This window comes from Macrosteles quadrilineatus, unplaced genomic scaffold, assembly GCF_028750875.1.
Source record: "Macrosteles quadrilineatus isolate MER2022 unplaced genomic scaffold, UCM_ALF_1.0 Scaffold_55__1_contigs__length_795759, whole genome shotgun sequence".
Classification (NCBI taxonomy): domain Eukaryota; kingdom Metazoa; phylum Arthropoda; class Insecta; order Hemiptera; family Cicadellidae; genus Macrosteles; species Macrosteles quadrilineatus.
Window position 1 is genome coordinate 376,573 of NW_026542648.1, and position 19,840 is coordinate 396,412.

At 33.2% G+C, this 19,840-nt stretch overlaps 1 protein-coding gene across 2 annotated transcripts in view; it reads right to left on the minus strand.

The window, feature by feature from the left end:
- LOC128981897 (putative vitellogenin receptor) overlaps positions 1 to 18,922 on the minus strand; it is a 57,959-nt gene extending 39,037 nt beyond the window's left edge. Inside the window, exons 1-10 of one of the 2 annotated variants that reach the window (XM_054400885.1) lie at positions 18,895 to 18,922; positions 10,535 to 10,637; positions 8,409 to 8,534; positions 5,985 to 6,115; positions 5,333 to 5,473; positions 3,557 to 3,662; positions 2,883 to 3,035; positions 1,862 to 1,966; positions 1,236 to 1,361; positions 464 to 679 (exon numbers count right to left, since the gene is read on the minus strand). In XM_054400885.1, the coding sequence (XP_054256860.1) occupies positions 464 to 679; positions 1,236 to 1,361; positions 1,862 to 1,966; positions 2,883 to 3,035; positions 3,557 to 3,662; positions 5,333 to 5,473; positions 5,985 to 6,115; positions 8,409 to 8,534; positions 10,535 to 10,607 (1,177 nt within the window). In that variant the 5' untranslated portion in view covers positions 10,608 to 10,637; positions 18,895 to 18,922. Of the gene's footprint in view, positions 1 to 463; positions 680 to 1,235; positions 1,362 to 1,861; positions 1,967 to 2,882; positions 3,036 to 3,556; positions 3,663 to 5,332; positions 5,474 to 5,984; positions 6,116 to 8,408; positions 8,535 to 10,534; positions 10,638 to 12,625; positions 12,745 to 18,894 lie in introns of those variants that run through there. The other variant, XM_054400884.1, reaches the window with a different exon arrangement.
- Between the last annotated feature and the right edge of the window lie 918 nt (positions 18,923 to 19,840).

Genomic DNA, 19,840 nt, shown 5'->3' on the forward strand with positions numbered 1-19,840 from the left:
AAAGAGGGCTTGTCTACTACTAGGAACTTGGTGAACTAATCAGAAACCACTTCAACTAATATTATAAGTCATACAACAACACTTGGAGTTGTATAAGTTGGAGTTATACAAACAACAAATATTATAAAACTCAGAAAATTTATGATTCTCAAAGTTGCTTCGTAGGTACTCCGTAAGTATTTTACAGTGTACCAGAATGTGACAGGGTTTTTAAGTATCACAATTATTCATCAAGGCAATCCCATAATTGTTTTCTGACGTTAGAGAAGAAGGTCCTTCTTCAAATAGTAACATTAAGATCTTGTCTTTTCTTTCTAACAAAACAAGTTTTTTTGACATTCCACCATTGCTGGTTATGTCTGTGGCACTATGTTATGTGACTAGTCACAACTATAAAATTTCCTCTATAGATGAATGAATTTTTTAAATATTTGTGTTAATTAATTAATCTACTCTTGCTGACCTGCTGTTATGACGACCTCCTTCTGACTGCCGTCCTCCACTGCCCTCATGATTGCCTCCTCACCCTGGTAGACGTTGGTCCAGTAGACATGTTCTCCGTCGTACGCCACCCCAGTCACCTGCGACAGGTCCTTGGCCACTGGGTAGTACACCTCCGATGTCAGGAAGTACGCTCGGATCTGTTTGTGCGACGAGAACAGCAACAGGCCTTCCGGTCCTGAAATAATTTGTCACGATGGATTAGCCTCTGCATGGTTGGAATTTAGAGGAAAGGCTTTTGAAATTACCTGTGTTCTGGATAGCATAGATAGAATTGACCATTATGACAGCAGCACAGAACAAAGGTAATTAACAGTTTACAGTTCAGTAAAATTTTGAATTAAATAAGATGACAGTGTTGTAACTGACTACGATCAGCTGGTTTTTGAGACAGCACAATTCATTAAGAGTCGGCAGGACCACCGGCCATCTTAGATTTTCACCCCATATAACGGTAATGTTAATTGTTGAAGCATATTACGGCATTGTTTATTAAGATAAAAAGTTACAAAATATTCTCTACTACGTGGGACATTTTTTTCTTAAAAATACATAGGTTGGTAGTGCTTACAAGTAATTGAATTTGCAGGAATCTGGCTGTCTTGGCATTGGCCAGAACGATTGTGTGTTTTTTCTCAAAATATTTACTTTTGTCACACATGCGGAGCTTTTATTCGGCGGAGCAATTCAATTAATTAAATCAAAGAACAAAGAGAAGTACGTTATTTGTTAACCTTCAGCTTTGCAGGTCCTCTTGTCTGGTTGCAGTTGATAGCCGGGATCACAGTAGCACTGGTATCCTCCCTTGAAGTTTTTACACTTGTGATCACAAATTCCAAACTGCTCACACTCGTTTACATCTGTGAAACAATCATTACTGGTACATATTTAACGTAGGAATGAAAAATAATAAGTAAACATGGACTTGTGTGCAATAACTGCAATTTGAAACACTAGACTTTTCTGATACGCAGTCCCTCTATTTTGTACACTATTTTAGATCATTGATTAATTTTAAATCGTGATAAATATCTATCATAAACAATTTTTTTCTACACTAGAAATTCCATAACTTAAACAAATCTTAACCACTTGTCAATGTCTAGTAATGTTTTAAATTAAATATATACCTACCTACTTTAAAAAGTCATTAAATGAGCATTTTTTCTGTTTAAAAGTTGAATTCCTGGTCCACCAACGTTCAAAAAACAAAAAGATCCTTTACGATTAAATTATGATTCCAATATCATTAAATTCAACATCGCCATTTATTGTATACGGTACTATAGTAGCTTCTATTGATGGCTGTATAGTTTATAAAGCAAAGACTACACAATAATTAATGTAGTTCTGTTCTAACCTTGGCAAGTGTGTCCATCATTGAACGTTCCCTTAGGACATGCACAGAGAGGTCCGTTGGGTGAGGGGTAACAGTCGTGAGGACAACTGGAGTTGGAACACATGCCTGGAAGATACAGATAACACAAATCACACAATAGTTTATCAAACAACAATATTTTATCAGGTATTGCTAAGTTCTTTCTTAGTTTTAATTGTCATTGAAGTGAATCCTTTAGTGGCATTTATGTTGTGACAATGGCAAGAATGTAAATGTAATTTATTATTTTATCTAGTCTACAGTTTATATCCTACAATTTATTATATTCAAAAAGCTTCACAATTTGTATGCAACGATTTGAAAAATAAAGTAATCTATTCATGAACTGTTGAAAAAGATATGCAATTGACGAAAAAATAAGCTTTATTGATAAAAATATGGTGGTCTCAGTATAATTTGCTAGTTTGTTCCTTCTTTAAGTTAAAACTTATGTCTGCTTATATTAAACAACCATTCCATTTGAGAAAAAAAGGTTTTGTTCTAGTGGCACAATACTATTATAGCCTAGTTGTAATTTTTACATTTAGTGTTTCTGCACTAATTGTGTATCCAGCTGGGGTATTTCACCCTTTTGTTCTTGTCTCAAGACTATGCAAGTGACTGATTGCGGTAAAAGTCAGCTACATCATTTTGTGAACATCTTGAATTTTTCATAATGGTGAGAATCTTGTAAAGTTGTTCTCCAAAGAGTGGTTATTACAAATTTTGGTAACCATAATTTACGACCAGTGGTTAGAATTGCAAATGGCCATTAAGTTTGCAATGGATATGAAGCGTACCCAAAAGCTTGAATCTCTACTTGGAATTCTCATTTTAAGTTTTCACTTTATGAACATTATTATAGCATAAAAACTTTGCCTTCCCCTCCAAATGTATGTAGTAAAACATACTTCAAATATATTTTCAAACACTTATATGTTGAATCATGTATTACTTTCAGGTCAACTCTTATGTTTGAATAGTAGATACAAAATTAGTTTACCAGTTTCATTGCAGCGGCCGCCCTCATCGGATCCATCCAGGCATTCTTCTTTGCCGTTGCAAAGTTGAAACAACTCGAGACACAACACTCCGTCGTGGCAGTAGAACAACCGCTTGTCTAGCGAACACTCCTCCATCGTGATTTCTCTTTGCGCTGTGAACAACCAAACATGATGTTGGTTAATATGGTTATCTTGATAATGATGGAACATGAGGACAAAATGTACCTTTATTTGTCACGGTTTGACTAAAAGTATTCTTCGCACTAAAAATATTAATGTGAATTGGGTTGCAACCAAGGTCTACCATACGAGGTAAACAAGCCCTGAGGGCTTAGGTCACATTTTGACTAAACCTGAAGTACAGTGACAAACGATTCCAGGTTAAGTCTTTCAACGGAGCTAGGGTTTGTTTAATAGTCTGCATAGCAAGAGTTTCACTCACAGTACAGGTTATTTACCTGTTGTGTAGCTGAAAAATATTTACCCTAGCTCAAAAAATTGTTTAACAGAAAGTACCTCAAATCAAACATTAACATGAATATGTTCTCAGACTTTCAATCTTTGCTGTTTTCTCCAGAAATTCATACTTCAAATTTCAAATTAATTTTAAAATATTCGAAATTTTGAAATAAAAAAGAATTGTCAAAGTGTAATTAGAATACATCCCACTTACGGCAGTTTTCTTCATCGGAATTGTCACCGCAATCATTTCCACCATCGCAGTAAAATTCTTGAGGGATGCAAAAGTGATTCTTGCACTTGAAACCATCACATGTAATCTGAAAATAGTAGAAAAAATTTTGTGAATTTGTGTTCAGAGCATAATGTGCGATGAGTTTCTTGAGGGATAAGTGCTCAATGCAACTTTAATTTTACAGTAAATATTTTTAATTTCCAATTACAACATCAACTGCAATAATTGGTTACTTTTACTTATTGGATGCTATATAGTGGGTTTCAAATGATAAAAAAAAAAAAAAAAAAAACTAGTCCAAACACTAGTCCTCGAAAGTTAAAAGAAGAAGAGGTGTTATCCCGACAAATTATTCAATCAACTCACATCTGTCTGTACAGGGTGTCCGATAAATTAAACGGTCTTTGCTTGAAAACTATTCAAGATAACTGAACGATTTAAACTTCAATTTGGACCTATTTCCATGTAGCAAGGAAGGAAATTTTGACCTTAGCTTGCACAAAACAGGTGTGTGGTGGCAGGCCGCCAATGTGACTCACGTGCCTGACGCATATCTGATGTTTATAGCACAACAGAAGGCACAGTCTGATCTGTGGTTCATAGGGTTTGATTCCATTGTTAAATTAAACTACATTCAAATTCACCCAATAATAAAGCAATTTGTTGCTTGTTTAATCAGTTTCGTCCAGGAGAAGTGTTTTGAAAGGACATTCACCTGGCTGGCCCAAAACAAGTGATGACAAAGTAGAAGAAATCCGACAATCTATCAGAAGCCTGAAATATCCGATTCCCTGACCAAGTCTTCAGTTAAACATATCTAAATTGACACTCCACGATGTTTGTAAAATTGTGACTTTGTGCTTACAGAATTCAGTCAAGACATCATATTAAACCCGCTGATTGCCCTAAGCGTACAGATTTTGCCAGTTTTATGCTCATACAAGAGTATCAAAGTTTGTATTTTATCTTAAACTAGCAGAGTGTCCTTCGTACGGGGTTGGCATATAAGTATTAAATGCTTATAGCAGTTATGAGTGAGGACATGGTTTAAGAAATTTCGGTTCTTTTTGAAGTTTGTTCGCTACGCTCACTCACCTTTAGGTTGGAGCTCGTTCGCTGCGCTCACTTTCCTTCAGGTTAGCTCGTTCGCTACGCTCACTTGCCTTCAGGTTAGCTCGTTCGCTACGCTCACTCGCCTCCAGGTTGAAGTTCGTTCGCTACGCTCACTCACCTTTTGGTTGCAAATTAGCTGTTGTCATAAATGTAAAAGAAATAATAGTGCTAGTGCTGCACCCTGTTGGTAATCCTTGTAACTTTAATGCTATTGAACATCACAGAACAGAACCAACTTGTTTAATTGAAACAGCTGTTAAGATTCAATAATTTCATTTCTCATAAGGTTAACATGGGAAACTCCAGAGCCACTGGGGCGGAGCCCGAAAGGATTTTTGGGATAAAAATATGCCTATATGTTAATCGGGAATGTGAGCTATCATCATGCCAAATTTCAGCCCGATCCGACCAGTAGTTTTCGCGTTTACTTTTCCCATACACACACACAGACACCACCTCTTTTTTATAATAGTATAGATTAGAAATTAGATTGCATTTTATCTTTATCTTAAATTATACGTTTTAATAATTTAATTATCTTCAATAAGCCTCAAACAACATACGTTCAAAATCCCCGCATTCTTTTTCGGAAACCTTCTATTTGCATATCATATACAACCAAGATATAAATACATAATTTACATTTTTGCTGCAGCCGAGGGTTTCGTCACTGGAGTCCAGACAGTCAGCCTTCCCATCGCAAACCCAATTCTGAGGAATGCACAGCCTATCTAAACACTGGAACTCTCTAGGACTGCAAGTGCTTACAACTCTCTCTCCTGCCTGCAATAGAACAGAGATTTCACGATGTAATACTTGGGAAAAGATTTACACTGGTAAAATATATGTTTAGAAAAAGACATATGACTGGTGTAGGATGTTTCAGGAAAAAGGGTAATGTTTTGCTAGCTTACCTGAGAAAATTAAAATCATTGATCTTATAGATTATCAAAAAAGGTTACACAACGTAACACTTATTTTTTGTGCAATACAGGACAATACAGAATACATAAATATTCATATAATTCATGAAGATGAGTGAAGTGTACTTGGTACTTTTTAAATATGTAAAATAGTTGTAGTAATACAGCTCAGTTACATTTTATTCATCTCAAATATACAAAGATGATATTCCCAAAGGACTTCAGTGTAAGACAGAGCGGTTTAATTTCCAGGGAATCTGTACAAGTAAATTTAAAGACTCTGGCAATATTTTACTCAATTAAAATCAACAACCTGGGAAAAGTTGCAAATTCTTCAAGTAAAATATTATATCAAAGGTCAATGCACTTACACTGTGATCGCTGCAATTTTTTTCATCGGACCAGTCTTCACAATCGTTGTCATCATCGCAGACGAACGAAGAACTGACGCATCGGTTGTTATCACACTCAAAGTACATTGGCGCAAGACACCTTATTACGTCTAAAACAAATAACATTACCATTACTTTTGAGCCACAGCCTAGGTGTGTATATAAAACTGAATAAATGATGCAAGATGTAGATGAGTGTAGAATGGAGTGGGGTTATGTTTGCAGCTTTTTCACTGAATAAATGTCAGCTGTTTATTCAGCTGGACCATTTATTAAAAGCAAAAACAGCTGGAATTCAAGTTTGAACTATAGAAAAAAAACTACTGATTTTTCTCAGAATTTACCTGACAACTTTTTTATTGATGATATGAGACCAAAAAATACTAGGTCCAATAATTATTTTGTATTTTAAAACCGAAATAGATAGAAATATTCTATTTGTAGCATTGATTCTTAACAAAGGTTCTGCAATTTTTTACACTAAAAAATTTTTTGAACCCTTCTAACAGGGTAGGGGGTAGGGGGTGACTTATTTTTTAAAATAGCAACCCCTATTGAGCGACCCCTCATTTTGAAGGGCTTGTCAAAAGAAACACAATGATGCAAACCCAAGGTGAATATCTCACTCCTAGCCAAAATGGCAGGTATTCCAAAATGTGTGCTTTTTCACATAAATCACTTACTTACTTCTTCGCATAAATCAAATTTTGGAATACCCACCATTTAGGCTGGGGATGAAATATCTACCTTGGGTTTGTGTCATTGTATTTCTTTTGACAAACCCTTCAAAATGAGGGGTCACTCAATAGGGGTTGTTATTAAAAAAATAAATCACCCCCACTCCCTACCCTGTTAAAGGGGTTAAAAGATATTGTTGATGTAAAAAATTGCGGAACCTATGTTAGCAATCAATTCCACAAAATATATTTCGCTTCTAAAAATATAGATTTGTTTCCATATTTGTGAAATTGGTGCTTTTTTACATACAGTAAATCAAATTTTGGAATACCTGCCATTTTGGCTAGGGGTGAGATTTCCACCTCGGGTTTGCGTCATTGTGTTTCTTTTGACATATCCTTCAAAATGAGGGGTCACTCAATAGGGGTTGCTATTTGAAAAAATAAGTCACCCTCTACCCCTTACCCAAGGCCACACTAAAAAAACAGGCCGTAATGCTCGTCCAGCATGACGTCACGATAGAAGACGGCAATCACGTAATTTTGCCGTTTGCGATCAGCTGCTTGTTTTAATCTTTCATTGGAAAATAAATAAATAAGTACTTATACGTCATAGCCGTTTTCTATCGTGACGTCATGCTTGGCGAGCATTACGGCCTGTTTTTTTAGTGTGGCCTTGCCTTACCCTGTTAGGGGGGTTAACAAATATTTTTGATGTAAAAAATAACGGAACCTTTGTTAACAATCAACGCCACAAACAAAAAGTTTTTTTCTATCTATTTCGGTTTTAGCGAATTTCCCTATAGGGAAGTAGCTATTACCGTAGGTCTCATGGTAAGACCTAAGCCCGGGACCGATTTACTTTTTAATTTTGATGTCACCAGAGGCCAAAAACACCATTCGTTCAAATTTTTATATATCTATATATATATATATATATATATGTCCATCCGCACGATAACTTGAGTAATTTTTGTCCGATTTTGATAAAATTTGGTTTGAAGGTGTAAGGCAGGATAAACTTGAATGAGTTTGCGAACCAGCATGATCGGACTATGGGAACGGGGGTTTATGGGGGGTTTTATGGGGTAAAAATAGGTTTTTCCCATTTTTGACCCTAAAAACACAAAATTTCACAATTTCTTTTTAAACCATTTTGTAGAGCTTAAAAAAACAAATAATTTAGTATGTTGAAGCGTTATTATGCGCCTAATTGTTACGGAGAAAATTCAAAAAAATTGTAATTTTAAAATTCCCATGTTATTCTTATGGAGAATAAGTCAACTGTTGTAGTTTGCTTGTTTATGAACATATTTTGATAAAATTTGAAATACATTAATTTCTTACTAAACCATAGTACCTTTTAATATTTTACATTAAAAAAAAACTTTTTTACCCTCCCTGTTGCAGCAAACCTAAGTACTCATTAAACTAATTCTGTTTAAATAGGGAATAAATGTGATATTTTTAAGGAGACAATTTAGTTTAAATCTAATCAGGCAGATGGAAATTCGCTAAGTCTGCAGGTTTGCTGCGGCGGGGGTATTAAAAATACATATTTGTTTCAATACTTAATTTACACACTGTATAATATGAGTTTATGGGATGAAGATGGAGCATATTACCACAGAATGAATTTAAGACTAGGAGCTACTTTGTTGGTAACATGTTTTGACTAAGTAAGATGGTTTAATTATTTTAGTGAATAGTGGATCTGGATACAAACCGCAGTTGTGTTCATCAGTTCCGTCGATACAATCCGGGTGTCCGTTGCAATGTTTTTCCTCGGAGATACACTCTCCGTCCATACACAGGAACTGCATAGGAGGACATCCCACACTGCCTTTGAACTCTGCAAAAATTGTGCATTTATATAACTCTAGAATTGCGTTTTGAAGCAAGCAAATACATGTTTAAAGCTCAAAATGTTTTCTTGGCGAGAATCAAGTTACAAGTTTATTATTGCAAAACTGACCACCCACAGTAAAAATTTGAGCACTGGAATTCACAAGCTATTCTTACAGTTGCACATTGACTGCGTAATTGGTTTATTCTGCTTGATGTACACTAGCTGTTCGGTGTCAGTTTGAAAAACTTTACAAATATAACATTAGGGTATTTCACACGGTACGTTTATTTATAAAATGTGAATAATAAACAAAACAAAATCAGTTAACAATATAGAATTTACACAAAATTAATTTGATTACAATTATTTTGAGGAAATATTTTAATTTAGAGTCAAACCTGACTCGACATATAAGATGTTTGTTTAAATTTAACAAACAAGATATAAAATCAATAATTGCTCTGTTTTGTATCTTGGATTGTTGAAAGTAAAAGTAAAATGAAGCTCTTTTGATGAAAAAATATTGTGTCATTATCATAATTGTCTAGGTAGCCGAATGGTTATATATATATTGCTCCCCTTAAAATTCCGAGGTCGCTGGTTTGATTCCAAGCAAGATCGTTTCCAGGCCCAAAATTGAAATTTAAAATGTCAATAATAAATTAAAAGATGTGTAATTAAGGGAGATGAAGGTAAATCTGGTAAATCATGTATGTCAAAGTTTTACTCGAAGATTTGGTCAGTTTTTCTCATATCAGCCTACACAAGATTTAAAATTAATCAAAACCAAAATGGTGGTATCCACTACTTACCAGATTTAAAAGTAATAACTTAAAACGTTTCTATTAAGGCCATAAAAGTTGAATTTTGTTTCTAAAAGCGTTGGCGGATGTGTAACTATTATATGCAAGAGATAAAGATTAAAATGTTTCTATTTTGTGTCCTCTTCCCGTTGCAAAGCACGGGTACAACAGCTAGTCAGGCTATAAATTAGTGATTCTATCCATGAAAAATCATTATTAGATAGTAACAAAACCAGTAGAGCTTAGACCGTTCCCCATATCCCTCACAAAAACGTTAAAAATGCCAAAGGCATAAATATGCCCAAACTAACTTTTAACAAAGCAAACATTAAGGACTGGCATCTTCAGTAAGGTTTTATCTGGTGATGCATATAAGAAACTAGCTGTAACCCGCGGGCTTTGCCCCGTTTAACTTCTTTATTTTCAAGATTATCTCGTTCGCATGGCTCAATCACGTCCTGGTTGAAGTTTGTTCGCTACGCTCACTCACCTCTAGGTTGGAGCTCGTTCGCTACGCTCACTCACCTTTAGGTTGGAGCTCGTTCGCTGCGCTCACTTGCCTTCAGGTTAGCTTGTTCGCTACGCTAACTCGCCTCCAGGTTGAAGTTCGTTCGCTACGCTCACTCACCTTTTGGTTGCAAATTAGCTGTTGTCATAAATGTAAAAGAAATAATAGTGCTGCACCCTGTTGGTAATCCTTGTAACTTTAATGCTATATAACATTATAGAACAGAACCAACTTGTTTAATTGAAACAGCTGTTAAGATTCAATAATTCCATTTCTCATAAGGTTCATGGGAAACTCCAGAGCCACTGGGGCGGAACCCGAAAGGATTTTTGAAATAAGAATATGCCTATATGTTAATCGGGAATGTGAGCTATCATCATGCCAAATTTCAGCCCAATCCGACCAGTATTTTTCGCGTTCACTTGTCACAAACATACATCCATACATCCATACATCCATACATCCAAACTTTCTCATTTATAATATTAGTAGGATAGGATTAGTAGGATGTGTAAATGGTAAGAACATGTTTACACCACTTTCAATGTTTTATTATAGATTGTAATATAGGTGAAATAAACTTTGTTTTTAAATTACATTGTTGTGAGTTTAAAATGTAATATAATGTTAACTTCTTAACAGGACCAAATATTAAACAACCCTACATTAAAATATAACTATAAGTTACTCACTTTCAAAAGCCGCTGAGGTGAATGTGTTTGCGTACTGAGACACAACTAGGGATGCAAACAGCCACTTCCACATAATAAGGCTCTACTTTGAGCATTTATATATCTGTAAACAAAAATATTAACGTAATCTAAACATAAGGTAAAACTGTGCCAGACTATCACTACAAACGCTAACAGCTACTTCTACTTAATCAGGCTCTACTTTGACCATTTACCTACTATAAATATAAATAAAATCTTAAGAACTTATTCACTCTCACAAAGGATAAATACCATTACTTTAAAGCAACCCATTATTTTGGAAGAGTAAAGCCAATAATTTATCAAATAAAATTTATAAACTTCTGGATTACTGTACTGTGTTTGATAACCACCCTCTGTTTAGTGAAAATTAATGGATAACGAGTATTCATTTAAAAATGTTAATAATTTGTTGAAATCAACATTGAGCAATCTATAGGCACATACTGTACTAGTTTTTACAAGCTTCAATTTAATAGTATGCACCTCAATAGGAGGAAGAAGACCGGGGTATAGGTTTTTCCTAGGTACAAAGAAGTACCTATTATCATAGTCAAATAGCTATTATGCTTAGACAAGTTCTACTTTTTATAAGATATGAAAAATCAAACAAAGTAACTTTTTTGTAAAATAAAGTATTAGTAAGCTGAATTATATTTTCTCCATTTAGCTTGTCAACAGCAATCTTTATCATGGGTATGCAGTGGGAGTAACTATGATATTTATATGAGAAATCACAAAAGGTGCAATTAACTTTTGAACCTTTTTTACAGCAATAGGTGGTTGCACTATTTGGTTAAGAATTATAAGGACCATAAAAATACTAATTTTAATCAACACCGGCTCCTTTTGAAAAATCTGATTTTTCCGTTATTTTATGTGGGTTTATAAAACCCACACACACACATGGAACATGTGAGGGTACATGTGGGGGTTATTATGGGAAAATGACATAAGTTACAAACAATAACGTTTGAACCGTAATAATTTTTGCAGCAATGTGAGTTGTACCATTTTGTTCAGAATTCAAAGGACTATAACGTACTAAATTTTTATGAAAACCGCCTGTGCCATTTTTGATAAAGTTTTATTTTTCCGTTATTTTATGGTTTTATGGGAAAATCCTCATTAAAAATCAAAATTTCGAAAAAGATAAAAACACCTGGAAATACCATGGGTTAGTACCTACATACCAAATTTCATTAAAATCGGGCAACAGGTGTGGTCCGTAGCTTCGTACACAGACAAGACATCACTTCAAAAACCATTTTTTTTTAGTTCAGGGGGACACAAAACAAATATAAATCCACTCAACACGAAGATTTTTACGAAAATAAAAAGTCTTTTGCCCGTGTGGTGAACTATATTTTTCGTCATATTGCATCATTAATTAACAAACAGAACTATGTCAAGCAATCGACAACAATAGTCTAAAGCCCTACCTAATAAATCAATCGATAAATATTTTCGATTAATACGATTGCCACAATCGAAATTTAACCACTGTTTACAACAGCCGATTTTTACTCCCTAGAGAGTAAAAATGCTACGGTACTTTAGACCCGCAACGCATGCATTAAAACGGCTGTTTTTGCTGCAGTATGACGAAAAATCAAAAGGTGTACAACATATTCAGTTGTTATACCTTTCTCTACTTTTTATCAACATAATATCAATCTAATTTGATTTAACTATCGTGGTGGAAAAATTTGTTAGCCACTTTTGTCCCTCCCTGCAAAAAGTAAGTTCACCGAAAGGAAGATATTAACTTTTGATTCTTGATCAGTACGATCAAGACAGAACATGTACGTGGGTGAGTGAACACGTGTTTCATATTACATTTGTTCCTAATTAACTTAATTATTGAACAACAATTAGTTGAGCTAACTGTAAAATAGTTTTCGAAAACCAATTAACAAACTGCAATCAATAATTCGCTTGAACCAAAGTGCAATTTTAAAACTTTTCAAACAGCGAAAAACGACGATACACAATTAATTTGTAGTTTTAAAACTTTATGCTGATTCGTTATTTCTTTTATTTGGTAAAATATGAGCTAAGTATACTTACAATCTATTTGGGGAAATATATCCAAAATTGGTAATAATCTTGCGCACTGAAGTAGCCTAAGACCTTTGCTTGTGAAGACTCGCCACAGACTACAAGAGCAAAGGAAGGATCAAGCTTGAAGAACTTGTCCAAGACTAACCGGCCAATCAGAGGCAGTTATTGGCACAAAGGATGACTTGAACAGGTCTACCAACTATCCGTGGACAACACGTGGATATCGCAGTGTTCTAATATCTAATCTGCTTTGTTACGACTTGTCCACAAACACACGTTTCCAAAGAATTCATTGTGTAAATTAGATTATCCAAGTCATGTATTTTAGAGTAGGCCTACTATAATTTTTTTCTAAGTAATCTAACAATTACGTTTTGCAAAATAATAAGCTTTTAAACCCTTTAAATAGGTATTTTATGCAAGATTTTTAGAAAATTAAAAATAAAGAGCGTGTATATAAAATTATTAAAATGACACTTTGCATTTAACACTGATTACAATCATAAACAAAAACCGTATCATGATGTGTTAAGTTAAACTGCACGGAAATACATACCGTAGTTAATATTTACAGCATCAAAAACACCAACGACAGTGAATGAGAGTATCAGTATAATAGTTATAATTAGTTTGAGTTAAATTTACAAAGACATGTTGTGTGATATTCTTGGCATTAAACTGTCGACGTTGCCAAAAATCTAATCATAATAATATTTACTTCTTAATTTCATGTGAATAAACAAAATGTTTGCAGACAAACATATTTCTGAAATCTGAATTCTATGGGTCACAGAGCCGTCAAATAACATGAATTGGAGATAATCAATTCAAGGTCGTCTGCGTTCGTTAAAAAGAACAAACCTACATTACCGAACGATAATTTTCACTTTGAAAAGACTGAAGCATCTTATCATAGACAAGAGAATTAAAAATCTTATCTAATATAAAGGGTTATTCTAAATGATGGACCCATTTTTAATGCTTTATAATTGTTATACTATTAAACTTACCGCTATAAAATACACATCAAACGAAAAAGCAACTCAACAAGTTTACGCCTTCCAAAGACACATCATTTAACAAAATCGATCCAACAGAACTATAGATTTAATTGTACAAAGTTAAAAAGTAATTTCCAAATTTTTTACCACTACATATTTGGAGGTTACTTGACGTTTTTGAAAATAACTTTTAATGGTGAGAAACTCGACCAAAGTGGAAGGTATTATTCCGAAAGAGAATAAAATTTCCTACAATCTACTACTATGCATTTTTTTGAAAATACTCAAGAAAGGTACCAAAAACTGCCTCAAAATGAAAAAAAAAAATGAAAATCCCCGTCTCCAATGTAGACAATAAACATAGCAAACATTAAATTTCGATTTTTTTATTTTAAGCCAAATTTAGGCTTTATTTATTGAGTATTTTCAAGATATGCGTAATAGTAGATTGTAGGAAATTTTATTCTCTTTCGGAATATTAACTTCCACTTTGGTCGATTTCCTTACCATTTAAAAGTTATTTGCAAAAACGTCAAGTATCCTCCAAATTTCTAGTGGTAAAAAAAGTTGGAGGTTACTTTTTAACTTTGTACAATTAAATCTACAGTTCTGTTGGATCGATTTTGTTAAATGATGTGTCTTTGAAAGGCATAAACTCTTTGAGTTGCTTTTTCGTTTGATGTGTATTTTATAGCGGTAAGTTTAATAGTATAAAAATTATAAAGCATTAAAAATGGGTCCATCATTTAGAATAACCCTGTATTTTTAGGACGAGATAGATTTTACCCAAGGAGTGCATTATCAAAACTCTTAAGTTATTTCACTTTGAAAACAGCGTTCAGACAACATTCGTACCGATCATTGTTACCATAGATGGATTAAAGGAGTAAACAACGATCTGTTCCATACTGTAATCTATGGTTATACTAGCCAGTCAATCTAACAAACAAGAATACATTAAAGGTGCGTTTTTTATGTACGCTCTACAGTATTTATTTTAGCGAATTTCCCTATAGGGAAGTAGCTATTACCGTAGGTCTCCTGTTAAGACCTAGGCACGGGGCCGATTTACTTTTTCATTTTGATGTCCCCAGAGGCCAAAAACACCATTCGTTCAAATTCATAAATATATGTGTCCGTTAGCACGATAACTCGAACAAAAGTGACCAGATTTTGAAGAAATTTGGTACAAACGTCTAAACATACATTTATTTGAACGAGTTCGCGAACCAGCATGATCGGACCATGGGAAAAAATGGGGGTAAAATGATAAAATGACCGTGGGGGTAAAAATGGATTTTTCCCATTTTTGACTCGAAAAACATAACATTTTGGAATATCTTTCCCAACCATTTTGAAGATCTTAAAAAAAGAAATAATTTAGTATATTGAAGCATTGTTGTATGCCTAATAGTTATAGAGAAAATTCAAAAAAGTGTAAATTTTCAATTCCCATGTTATTCGTAGGGAAAAAATTAAAACTTTTGTAGTTTACTTGATTATGGATATATGTTGATAAAATTTGGCAAATTTATTTATTTCATACTATCTATACTAATGACGTTTGGTCAAAAAACACTCTTTGCCTTCCCCACCAACCTAACACCAAACCTAAGCACTTGTTAAATCTAACGCTATTTAAATTGGGAATAAATATGTCTTATTTATGGAAATATTTTAGTAAAAATTTAATCAGACAAGGGGAAATTCGCTTAGTCCCCAGGTTTGCTGCGGAGGGGGTATTTTAACTTGACCATGTGAGTGCTTAACATTAAATAGCAAGATTCGTTTGAACAAAGCAACTAAACTACTTACCAACTTTTGCTGTTCTCAACTAGCAAAATTGTACTACGAAGAAATAAATAAGTTACAAGATAAAATGCATATAAACCTGAATGAAGATACGTTTAAAGCACAGGTAGGTACCGGTAACTAAGCAAGACCCCCTCAGAATCGGCTTGACATTTGTTTCCTAATCATTTGATAAGAAATCACAATCCAATTACTGCAACGCGATTACGACTGGTTGGCTGCTACAATCTAAAGTCAAACTATGTTACTATGCTAATCTTGTAGAAATCGTAAACAAACCAATGAACTCTTTTCTTATGACGAATTTAGTTGTTAGGCAAAAGTTTAACACTCTAATTAACTGTAATTAACGGCATTGAAGTCATTAAATTGGTTAAAAACACAGTGTAATTCAATCATAAAAACTTTGCATATTAACTATTTGTAAAATAAATGAGTAAACGTATCATAAAAAAGTAAATTATAGATTTTTAAAATAAAAGTAAAATAAAGTATAGTAGCATTTTTTAGGCTGTTTCAGTTTTCGTGGTGTGCTATAGTTCGTATTGCTAAAGTTGACTTGTACGTGCAGTAGGCTATTAAGAATAGCCAGTGATCTAAAAAATGTTAAGACCTTTATATATGTTCGATGATTAATTACTTGTGCTAAATTAATGCTATTTAGTGGCTTATCTAAATTACAAGTCATAATATGTTTAATTTGTTTTATTATAAAAGTAATTTTAGTGTTTTATATTTTTATTAAAGCTAACATTGTCTTGCAGTTTGAATTTTTTCATTGAAGTATTTAATTGAAATAATCGTCCGTTAAGTCACACTAGTGAATCGCACATTCTAACGACGATAGTTTATTCCTGATGTCTCGCAGTTGATATCATTTTTGTTTGTATAAGAAAGTGATATGTATAAGAAAGGACACTTTGAATTAGTTTTGTATACAAACCCAGAGTTTAATAAAAGCAATAGCAAATACAATACCTAACTTAAAAGGCTTTATCTTCGCCAATCAGGTCAAAAAGTGTGACGGCATCAGATATGTAGATCTCGGCTGAAGCAGCGCCGTCGAAGTTATAACACTTAGCACACACGAATATTTTGTTGTTGAATTAAAGGTCCTCTAATATAGTGTTATGCAATAATTTCAACTTCGTTGAATGGCTTACAATGCTTGACTAGCAGATGAATAAAGTAGACAAGAATTGGTAAAAGGGGGTGACTACACAAAAAACACATAATTTTGACACATCGTTTGTAAATATCCGTGCATTACTGGAGTAGTGTTACGTATAAATCCTCTTCACGTATTATATATAAGGACTAATTAACAATTAGCGAGTAAAGTGAATAAATCAAAAACCAAATAAATCAAAGTGTTAGTATCAAGTTTCCGTTTGTTTTGATGTTGTATTTATATTTCGTTGTTATTTCGTCACCAGCATGGCAACTCATAATGGTCCATGTTAATTTTTTTAAAATTTTAAATTCATAAAAGAAAAATAAATTTTGCACAAAAGTTCTGCTTATTGTTGAGCTTTTTTTAACTTATAAAGGGATTCTGCACATCAACAGGCAAATATCTTTTCAACAGTATGCGTAGATTTTCCTTGCGATGCACACGAGCTGAGAAGAAAGGTTTTCAAGAAACATGCTTGCCTATAGATTTAATTTGTTGTTCTTAAAAATGCTTCAACCATGTTTAATCTCATAACCTAACTACTATTTAGACTAATTCACCTTTGTAGACGTAATTGTAACTGCAATTTTTTTACTTTGGTTTTGGATAGAAGACTGAACTCAAATATTTCTTCTTACAATCAAACAAAAATTCGAAGCCAAGAATATACCAATAGGTTGAACTTGGTTTGACTTAGTTTTGGTAAAGATATTGCAAATACACTTAGTAACCTTGCTTCACCTTATAATTGGAAGGTTAATGCAAATCATTTTATTAAACATTTTAATTAATATTGTTATTTAGTTCTAAACTCATGAGCTACTGATATTTAACCTTGTGAAGAACTATAAACTTTAAGAAGAATAACAGGGCACCTGGGCATTTACCTTTTAACTTTGTACGCATACGTGCCAATATTTAGAATTGTAATTTAAGTTGTTTACATACCCCTATTATTACTTAGGTATAGATATAGTAGTATAGGTTAATAGTAAAAATAATGCCAAAGCTTATCCTTGCTTAAACTTATTCAAACAATTTCCGTTAAATTATTTTTAATAGAAACTTTATTTTATTATTGGTATTTTATTTCTAAGTTAAAAATGGTTAAGTTGGTATTTTTTTGTTTTGTGAAGAGAACCTGTTTAACTTGTAAGAAGATTGACGGGGATCCTGTACATTAAATTTATTGGTACATAACGTACAAAAAAGGTAATTTGTACGTTATCTTACTAATCTTACTAATATTATAAATGTGAAAGTTTGTGTGTTTGTTTGTTTGTTTGTTTGTTTGAAGTTATATCACGCATTAACTACTGGACGGATTGGGCTGAAATTTTGCATGATGATACCTCATATTCCCGATTAACATATAGCCTAGGCATATTCTTATCTCAAAAACCCTTTCGGGCTCCGCCCCAGTGGCTCTGTAGTTCCCCATGTTAACCTTATGAGTATTCATATTTAAAGGGAATTAAAGAATTTAGTCAGCTGTTTCAACTAAAAAAGTTGGTTCTATGATATGGAAAGTATTAAAAAGTTATGAGATTTACCAACAGGGTGCAGCACTATTATTTTTATGCATTTATGAAAACAGCTTATTTGAACTAAGTAGCAACAAAAAACAGTGATTGGCAATGAGAACTAACTGTCAAAGTAGGATTGTTTACTGTTATGTTTATGTTTTTAATTGCATGAATAATTTGTGATGTTTTGCAAAGTTTTAATTATTTATTTTTCTCTATTGTTTAGGTGCAGTGGTAGAACATTATGGCTATGGTAGATGTGTTATACTATAGTATATCGTAAATTTTATTATAGTAAACAGTTTTGTTCAAATGTGTCCTACCCCATTGCAAAAGCTAAGTTAGAGTATAACACTGCAATAAACATTTTGCACTTATATGCCAACCCCGTACGAAGGACGGGTACTCAGCTAGTGTACCAATAAATTTAAGTATCATTATCATAAAATTGTTTACAACAATATTAGCCTATGGGTTATTAGTGATTTGTAAAACAGGAACACAATTATAATTACTGTGTGTCCTTTATTAAAAGCGTGTGATGTAATACAACTTAGTATAAACACGCTGATAAGGAAGATTAAACGTATGCTAATATTTAGTTAAATTTAAACTCAAATAGTAATTTGTTCAATCAAATGAACTATTTAACGTGGTCAGTAACATTGTTATATCAGAACTAAAATGCATTTATTGTGAAATCTAATTGTTTACTATCGAGTTTGTCGTATCAGAGTACAGAGCTGGTTACTGGGTACTTACTTGTGCTGACTGTGCGGCGCTGTCTGGCTAACTAGCTAACATTGCAGTTTGTTATCTCACTCAGACTTTGGGCGGTTGAAATCAGTACTATTTTATTAGCGTAAGAGTATTTTTGTAAAACGGTTCTCCAAAGCTTCCTTAAAGATAGTAAAAGTTAGTAGATGTATACAATATGCAATCTTTGCGAATAATTTAGTCGCGGCTTCACGGACTTTTTATCATACAAGGAAAAATTGTATTTTTAACTGGAAACAAATTTTATTTATATTATTGCTATAGGTTTGCCATCCTTATAGATAGTTTGAAAGTAATATTTTTATTTTTTATTATAATTGGTTATGTATAATGAGTGCGTTTAGGTGTTTACTGTTACTTAACAAACTTCAAAAATATTTTACCGAACATAACAATACATATATTTACATTTTATTTTATTTGCACGGGCAATAAACATAATATCATAAATATAAAGATGGACAATATTATGATGGATAGACGATTCAATAAATAAATAAACTAGGCTACATCTTATGTTATTTTTGCTTGATTTAACTAACGATTGAGATACCTATGGCACTGTAAATCTAAGCTAAGACAACTACAGTATTACCTACTTATAATAAAATCATAGGCGAACCAAAATCATAATACCAATATGTTCTGTTCTAATTCGATTAGAAGTTAGTATGAGTCAATCACGAACAAACAAGTGCAGTGCATTTAGACTACAAAATAAAACAAAATATTGCTGACAAGTATTAGCAATATAAGTGATTTGCTAGGGTTGATCGGATGAATTCATTTGAGTCTGTAGGTCGCTACGCTGTTATCAAGGGTACTTCCTGGAAATGTGGACATCTTTCTAATTTGTATGTGATGTTTTTAACAACGTTACGATAATGTTTGGTTTCTTCACTGATTAAAGGTATTGTCATTACTTGGTGGA